Raw genomic sequence first — 9,302 nt, forward strand, 5'->3', positions numbered from 1 at the left:
TCCCGGCAACAGTGAGAAGCTTCTTTCTAGGCACTCTTTGTGCTGAAGGCAGCAAGTCAGGACTTTGGACTTTCCAAGGGAGCTTGAGAGTGGAAAGATCAGGTGGAGGGGTCCTAACACCCTCCAGTTGGGTGGGTCCAGGTGCTGCATAATTGCGTTTTATGGTGCGCACTTAAAATCGACAATTACTGCAGGTATGATGAAAGCTGATCATGATCATGCTGTGTGTGCGTGGGATCCCATGAGAAGTCCAGAGAAGTTTCAAGGATTGCCTGTCTCAGAGCGACGGGTACAAAGAAGGATCTAATTTGGTTTCACTTGATAATTAGGCACGAGCTCAGTGGGAAATGGTTTTGATTCATTTTTTTCTCTTTATTTTATTCAAGAAGGTTGAGAGGATAGTTGGGGACAGAGAGGATCCCCGACTCGCTGAAACTCCCAGTACTCCACGCGCAGCAGGACAGGAAAAAGTAAGTGGGGACTCCAGCCCCACCCAGACAAAGCGGGAGACAGACAGGACCCAAGAACACCAACGGACGGTCCTTCCGTTTGTCCTCCGTGGACAATGGCCAGAATACTTGGGGCACAGCCTTCAGACCACCTCAAATAGGACTGTTAGGGAGTGCCATGGTCCTTCTTGGGAGTGGTGGGGGTCTTACTCTGCCCAAGGTACCCCGGTGGTGAAGGCATCCATCACACTCATGAACATAGTCTTGTCAGTGATCTGGGTGAGGCACGCGGAGTCCTAGTTATACTTACACATGCCTTCCACCATGGTACGGGGTCCCTGACAGCGCGTAGAGAGCTGGAACTGGCTCCTCGGAAGATGATCAGGAAGTCGGTGGCCATCTTCTAAATTTCTTTGAGAATGCACGTCTATGGTTTGTTTGCCTTGCCCTCCAGGAAGCAGTGTTTACCGGGCTTTGTGAAAGATGATCTTATAAGACCTGGTGCTGGCTCTCGTCTAGCCCTGAACCTGTGTACACAGGCACGCGCAGCTGGGAGGAACATTGCTCTATTCTTGCAGCTGTGGTGGTCCCAGCTACCAGGCAGAAGACAGGCATCGGGGCGCGGGGAGGGGTGCCGGCGGGGAGGTAGTGCCTGAGTCCCGGTGGGGATGGAGTCCAACACTGTGAACCTCCTCACACCAAATGATGAAATAAGTTTACAAAACCAAGAGCAAATTAGTCAAACGACTATTTGAAAATCAGTATTTTCCTTGGTGACTTATATATTAGATCGTGTTCTGAGTAGCCTTAATTTAGAGAGGTTCCAGGATAGCCGGACATAATCTAAGCAGCCCGCGTGAGTGAAGGTCTAAACTTCCTAGAACTGACTCGATAAATCAAGGATGGACTCAGAGGAGAATGGTTTTGCAGTTCACACTGGACGTCTAAGAACTCGCTGCCCTGCCAGTCCACCACGAGGAGAGTGAGTCCTTCATACCGGATCCCCAGTCCCGAACTTTCTCCCTCACGGTGGGGCAGCACCGGGAGTTAACATGAAAGAAAGCTGCACACAGGCATCTCACAAAGTAAATTTCTTTGACTGTGGTCACCAAATTAGAAGGGAAGGAGATGTGACCCAAGGCAGCTGTGTACTATGAAATGCAAAAGCTTCTGGGGACTGAGGAGAGGGGCGCATCGTTGCCCGGATCACATACGACGTACCGGGGCATTATTTCCTCTCTGCCTGGGAGACACACCTAACTGGGGTCTCTGCCTGCGCAGCACAGCCCCGTGATGTCGTCTCCCACCCACTACACCTAAAATACCATGATTGTCGCGAGGACCACCGCTGCCGCGGGGACCCCGGCTGCCGCCACAGGTACGCTTCCTACTATGGACACCTTGCCGCCACAGTCACGTTTGCTGCCTGGGGAGAGTATGTAGAGGCTGAGGCTCACTTGCTGCACTCAGACTCCGAGATCCAGGGGACAGTGAGAACCTCTTTCTCTGCACTCTAAGTGCTGAGGGAAGCAAGTCAGGACCTAGGACCTCCGAGCAAGCAGGGAGCGGAAAGATCATGTTGGAGGGGTCCTAAAGCCCTCCATCTGGCGGGTCCTGGAGAGAGTGGAGGCGCCACATGTGAGAGCACACTTACAATTGAGAGTGATATGATTTCAGCAGATATCACCATGCCCTGTGTGTATGCGATCCCATGAGAGAGAGACTGAGAGCATGAGCCTCATGACCCCGTTTCCATGCCCCGGGTGTTGGACCCTGGAACCGGCTTGTGCTCCGAGGAATGTACAAGCAGGCATCTCACAAAGTAACGTTTGGAGACAAAAGTAGTTTGTGCAAAAGCTTTGCGTGTGAGCTTAGTGTCTGTGCCGATTCCTCAGTACCTTCAAGCCTGCTCCACTCTCTAGTGAAGGACGGACGTGCGGGGAAGGCAGGCACAGCGCTGGGATTGCCCGCACACGGGGACAACTTGGAAAACAGCAGCCAGAAACAAGGGTCAGCTGGGCAAATGGCTCTAACGGGGTGATGAACCAGAGATGTTGGATGGCAGGAGTGGGAGACCAGGGGCTAGAAGTCCCTTTGGAGGCTTGTGAAGCAGCGGTGCCTAACGCCTTCAGGCTCAGGCCCAGGAGGGCTTCCAGCTCTTCCTAACCCGCAGGACAGACTACTTAGCAGGAATCCAGGCAGCCACACAAGGTGGGAAGCCGGAAAATTGTGATTTTGACTTCACAGAATCCCTCTCTGGGCCTGAGCTCTTCTAAATCCCTTTGTAGCTGGGGTACAGGCACATGGCTACTAAGGACAACATGTTCTGAAGCCAGGAATATATATGGTCTCCATTTCAAAGATGAGGTGCTGAGAAGTTAATTGCCCTTAACTGTACCCCCTGGAATTGAGTTCTATGGACAAAGTTCTTGCAATCACTCCCATCTCTTGCTTCCCATGTGCTTTGCCTCTCTGTGATTCCAGCTGCCCATCAGACACCCTGCTTGTGCCCAGAGTCAATGCTGCTGCAAGTTTTTAACTGTCCAAGCCTCACTTGGATGGGGGATCTAGGGTCAGACCTGGGGATCTGGGACGTCTTGCTTCCTGGCTATTATCCTATAGGACTGCACCGCTGGGTTGGTGAGGGGCTCACGTTCATAACCCAATGGAACTAAACGGGTAAAATTTACCTTGACGTCAAACTGCCCTCAACTTCCTGCTCCTATTAAGGGTATTTTTCTGGTCCTCACCATCCCTCTCCCTTCCTCCACCCCCATCAATGACCTCAATGCAAATACAAGTGGGATGGTCCTGCGGAATGTTCTAGGTTCTGGACGTAGGTGGGTGACACAATCCATCAGGGTACGAACTCTGTTCTCTCATTGGTTGTTCAGAGCTCCAGGACCACCCCAGCCCCCAGAGCAGCGGGAATAAAAGCTGCTGCTGGTGCTGGGAGGCAGCAGAGCCACCGCTCCGCTCGAGTCCCTGCGACTTCCACAGCGCCACCGCCTGACGCCAACGCTGCCACAGCTGCCACCACCTGGGCTCCAAGCCACCTGCTGCCTGCTGCCAGGTGAGTTCCGTGATTCCCGCTTTGCTGTGTGAGTCTATCTCTCCTTCTTCTTCCCTCTCTCTTTTGCATTCGTCTTTCTTGTAGCTGCTCTCCGTTACTCTACGATTCATCGCAGGCTCCTGCCTCAGGTAACACTGGCCAGTCTCAGTCCCGGGACTCCCTGCTTCACTGCGCACTGAGACCCACTTCAGTTCGCTGTCTTTGCCGCACTTGTGCTCGGGACCCCTGGGACGCAGGGGTGCTCACGGACCTGTTTGTGCCTAGTGGTCCCTGGGAAATCATTTCGGAACTTTGGCCAGCCTCAGTGGGTGGCAAATAGGCTCAAAGACCAGGAGGAAGGCAGCCTTGCATGGCAAGCCCCTTTAGTGAGTTCTGGGACATTTTCCGCCCTGCTTTAAGTCCTAGCCCCAATTTAAGACTCTGCTAAGCTTGGTTCTTGCAGGGAATTCTTTGCCAGAGTGTGGAGCAGGTAAGTAGAACTTGTTTCCTCCGTTTCTCTAAGACTCCATCGGTAGAGATAATTCCCTTTTTAGACACCTCCCCATGCCCCGCCAGGTAAGAGCTAAAGCCCCACACAGGGAGGACAGTTCTGGGTTGTGACAGGAGAGCCGCTTTGGTGACAGGGTGCTCAGAGATTATCTTCCGTGGAGACCTGGCCAGGATGTGAATTTGAGAGGATGCCCTGTGGTGGGGAGGGGGCTACTGACAGAATCCTCTTCACCCAGTTGTCCTGCTAGGATAGCTCTGCTGTTGCTCTGCTGCAGAAGGTGACATGTTTCTTCTCTTGCAGAGAAGCATCATGGGCTTCTGGAAGTTCTCTCCTTTCCTGGTTCTCAGCATCCTGGCCCTGTACCAGGTGGGCGTCCTCCAGGCGGCACCATTCAGGTAAGACAGCCCTGCCGGGAGTGTACCCCCTCCCACTGCTCAGACCATGCCATTCTCAGAATTCTGGTGTGCTGAAACTTTACCAACTGGTAAGAGGGGCAATGGGGAAGTGTATATTTTTCTGATATAAAGATGTGTAGCCCATAATTGAGAAATAGCAATGAATTTCATACAACCCATTGAGTCTCACTAATGCTTCTGTTGTTTTTACCAGGAAGTCTGGATGCTTATTCTGGGGAGAGGCAGGCAGGGACTTGGAGCTTGTATTGGGTTTTCTTTCCCTCCCCAGGTCTGCTCTGGAGAGTCCTACAGACCCTGATGTGCGCAACGAGGAGGAAATGCGACTCCTGCTGGCTGCAGTGATGAAGGAGTATGTGCAGATGCAGATGAAGGCCCAGGAGCTGCCCCAGGAGCAGGAGACTGAGGGCTCCAGGTGAGGCTTCCCTCACCCCTGGCTCAGCTCAGGGCATCCCCTCCCTCCTGTCATGCCCAGGAAAGCATATCCCAAGAGGTAAGAGAGAACAAAGCTGGACAAGTGGCCAACACACTGCCATGGTTCACCTCTGCCTGGGGTCCAGGATTCTAAGGCTCCCCTGACAATAGAGGTCACAGAGACGATGGTTAGAGCACATAGAAAAAGATCCCTTTCTGAAAGCAGTTAGGGAAGGTATGAAATCCCCCACTCTGGCAGTTGGGCTGGCAGCACCGAGGAGACTTCCCGGGATCAGAGGAATTAGGACTGGTAAGTGTGACCTCTCACTGATAGGTCTTCTCTTCTTTCTCCATCTTGCTAATTAGAGTCACCGTCCAGAAGAGATCCTGCAGCTCTGCCACCTGTGTGGCCCACTGGCTGGGAGGCTTGCTGAGCAGAGCCGGAAGTGTGGCAAACACCAACCTGCTGCCTACCAGCATGGGATTCAAAGTCTACAATCGCCAAGGCAGGGAGGTTAAGGCTTAAGCAGTGGAAGTGCTCCAGGAAGAAGGTGACTGCCCTTCTAGTGTCTGGTGGAAGGATGGAATCCCGGGTAGTACAGGGGTGCAGTCCAAACGTTAAGCCTCTGAGAGCCCTCTATTAGCCGTATGACCATGAGTCAGACACGTTTTCTGAGCCAGTTTCTCCATCTGTGAATCAAGGGCAACAATAGCATTTACTTGCTAGATTAATATAAAGACTGATGAGATAATAGATGTCAATATTTTCACAATTAATAAGTTACTAAATCCTGGTTGTTATTTGTTTTTTTTTCTAGGTCACCATGAAGCGAACTCTATTTCCTTTAATTTAAAATGAATGCAACTCATAGGATAAGGAGCATGGAAAACACACACATCTGCATGCTTAATATTAAAAACATTCTTGTCTGAAATAAATTAAATCTAAATAAAAAGAATAAAATTATTGCAATTACCTAGTGTGCATCTTTTTGTATGACAGTATCTGGTAACAAAGATGGGCCCTGTGAGCCAACCCATGGCTGTTGGCAATCCTGCAAACCCTTAGGGGGACGGGGAGTAGCTGCCTGGTGGGTGTCTGGGGGCACATAATAAATGCGGGGCCCGCATGGAACTCTGTGAAGAAATGTTGTCACTGGTGAACTTCATCACGATAAGAAAGGGTTTTTGACACATTTGAGAGGAGTCCCTACTGCTATTTATGGTGTTTCTCCCCGGAAAGCCTAAAGACCTGTGAACGCTTTGTCAAGGAGGCTGACCATGAAGCAGAGGCAACATGCTCGGGATGGGATGGGTCCTCAGTATCCCTTTCTGGAATTAGAACTCTATACCTCTCAAAGACAATTCCCCTTTATTTGCAGAGTTCCCTGGTCCCCAGCCCCAGAGATTGTCTGTGCACTTCCTCTTGACTCAGGTTGGCCCTTGCCCAGCCCTGCCTTTCCTCCCCATCAGCACCCCTCCTCCTCCCCATAGCCTGCAAAGCCCTTGAGAAACAGTGGCTCAGAGTCTGAGATGCTGCCACAGACGGACAGGCCAGGAAAGGTCAGCAGGTACCATTCAGTCCAACTTTTCTTATCCTCTGGGGTGCGGAGAAGAAAAGCGTGTGGCTCTAAAGCCCGTACTATGTTTAACAGAAACATTCATACCTTTAATGAGTATTCATCGAGTGGCTGCATGCCTAGGTGTCCTTTGCTCCTTTGGCCTGGACTCCAAAACAAGTTCTGTGGACCTAAACCTGACCTGTGGTCTAGATCCACATGCAGCCAACATCAGCTGAGATCACCCTCATCCCTACTACATGCCCATGCCCAAGAATATAAGTATTTGCCTTTGTAAGCCAAGAGGGTTTCGAGGTTGTTTATATGTAATATTGCTGTGGCTAAAGCTGACCGGTATATAGGCTTCGGAAGTGTTATAAGGTGAATGTGTTCACCCACAAACTCTAACCCCCAATGTCACTGTGTTTGGAGACAGGGCCTGTAGGGAGCAGCTAAGATTAAGTGAGATCCTAAGCATAGGGTCCTGATCTGATAGGACAGGTGTCCTTATAAGAACAGAGAGCTATCAGAGATCCCTCTCTTTCCCTCTCCACGCAGACGCATAGAAGGGGCCTGATGGGGACACAGTGAGTACATGGCCATTTGTAAGACAGAAAGCGAGACTTCACCACACGGCAACGCTGATGGGACTTTGATCTCACAAGTCCAGCCTCCAGAACTGAGAACAATACGTGTCTGCTGCTGAGCCGTCCAGCCTGTGCTGTTCGGTAATGACTGCCAGACTAATACAGGGGTCATTAGTTGGTGGAACTATTTTTGGTACCACAGCTCGTTTTTCCTCTCCCTGAGACTTTGGGCTTTGTGTCGATTTGCTCAATGTCCAAATTAGCAATTTTATTCGTTTCTTTTTATGAGTTCATTTGCATTTTGTCTCCCTAAAATCGACTTAAGGAATATTCATTGAGTTTGGTTCAATCTCCTGCTGCTGAAACTGGATCATCTGTACTGTAGATAATGAAGTGGTTTTCTCTTGTACTGAATACATACATCATACTATAGAGCAGTGAGTATAGATATATGTACCGACCCGGAGAAACCTCACATGTAATACTGAGTACAAAATAAAGCAAGTTTCGAAGGACAGATACCAGATGATACTATCTGTTTTGCATTTAAAACATGTCTAACATTTCTGTACAAAACCTACAGATATATACAGTTATTCATAGGGAGAATAAACATCACTTTCTAAAAAAAGTAACTTTACAGGGTGGGAAAAAAATGTCAATAAGAAGGGTGCTTGGTCAGCACCCAGGATGGTTTTGTTTTATTGTGTAAGCCAGGTAGTTGGTATATGTGAAAGGTCATGATATTTGTGTTTAGTAGGAAAGAATTTCATAAGTATGAGTCTTTTACATTAAGGCAACTGTTGTCAATTTTTTAAATGTATGGATTTTAAATACCCAAAGAGGATCTGTTCTGTTCAATGGAAAGCATGAAAAAAAAACAAAAAACCACCAAAATATCCAGTGAATGCACAATTGAGAAAAGATGGCAGTAATAAATACTCACATAGCTTTAGAATAGTAGTATATTAAAGTCACCAATTGAGAGCCAAGACTATCTGCTGCGTCTTTTTAAAGAATACAATATTTTTTCCACAAGAGAAACATTTAGAACAGAAGGACTCAGAATTGATTAAAATAAATGGGCAGTAAAAGATAAATGACAAATATGAACAAAAATAAATTAAAATAAGGTCATAATCTGGGATCAAAATTGAATTCAAGGAAAAAAAATTATTGGAAATGGAAAGGTGTCATGTGATGGGAAAAGGAACCAAATGTCATGAAGATGTATTGGTAATACACACACATGCACCCAACAACATGGCCTCAAATTATGTGAAACAAAACCCGACAGAACTGCAGGTGAAATATGTGTATCAAGAATTCTTGTTATGGAATTACTGTATCCTGCTCAGTAAGCCTTTAGCTTTTGGAATCACCTTCAAATGCATGGTTCAAAGCTGGCTCTGCAAATACCCCTGACACTATGATAGGTTTGAGAAAACACAGTGTTTACAACCACAAAGGTGTGATAGAGCTTATTAGTAGTAAGATTATGTCTACTTTTCCCAAAACCATTTATGAAATAAACCAGCATGTATCACATTGATTTTAACACCAGCCTTATACGCTAGTCTCCTTCTGGCCTTCTTTTCTTCTCCACTGATAACTCTCTTTATACTAGTACCATGGTTTCATTATGTGTAGGATAAAGGTACTTCAGCTTCTCTTTTTCAAAATGCTTTTGGCAATTTTTACACATCTATTCTTCCAGAAGGAAGTTAGAATAATTGTCAATTTTTAAAAATCCCCTTTTGATTTTGTTTGGCATTGGGCTTTCCAGGTAGACAACTGTATCGTCTCTAAATAATAGTAAATCTTTGTACATATTTTTGTTCTTTTTGTATCATGTAGAACTTCTTTACAATGTTGAGGCAAAAATGATTCCAGTTATCCCTTATGATGAAGGGTATTGATTTCAAAAGGAGTTTCAGGGGCACCTGGGTGGCTCAGTGGGTTGGGCCTCTGCCTTCGGCTCAGGTCATAATCTCAGTGTCCTGGGATGGAGCCCTGCATCGGGCTCTCTATTCAGTGGAGAGCCTGCTTCCCCCTCTCTCTCAGCCTCCCTCTCTGCCTACTTGTGATCTCTCTCTGTCAAATAAATAAATAAAATCTTAAAAAAAAAGGAGTTTCAGTATCCTCCTAAGAAAGTATCTTTCTTCTTACTGCATATTAAGAGAGTTTTTAAAAATCATAAATGAATACTAAATTTTATTAAAGTGTATTTTGGTACTGACGATAATCTTAGGGCTTTTCTCCTCTGACTTACTATTATAATACATTTCCAAACACAGAAATTCATAATAACAATTAA

The 9,302-nt window shown here is 47.5% G+C and overlaps 1 protein-coding gene across 1 annotated transcript; it reads left to right on the top strand.

Moving 5' to 3' along the window:
* The first annotated feature begins 4,321 nt into the window (after positions 1-4,321).
* LOC122914271 (calcitonin receptor-stimulating peptide 1-like) lies at positions 4,322-5,815 on the top strand. Its single transcript, XM_044260902.1, has 4 exons — positions 4,322-4,407; positions 4,697-4,840; positions 5,206-5,390; positions 5,658-5,815. Exons 1-3 carry the CDS (start codon positions 4,322-4,324, stop codon positions 5,363-5,365), a joined length of 390 nt encoding a protein of 129 aa, XP_044116837.1. The 3' UTR covers positions 5,366-5,390; positions 5,658-5,815.
* Positions 5,816-9,302: the final 3,487 nt, after the last annotated feature.

This window comes from Neovison vison, chromosome 7, assembly GCF_020171115.1.
Source record: "Neovison vison isolate M4711 chromosome 7, ASM_NN_V1, whole genome shotgun sequence".
In the NCBI taxonomy this organism is placed as follows: Eukaryota; Metazoa; Chordata; class Mammalia; order Carnivora; family Mustelidae; genus Neogale; species Neogale vison.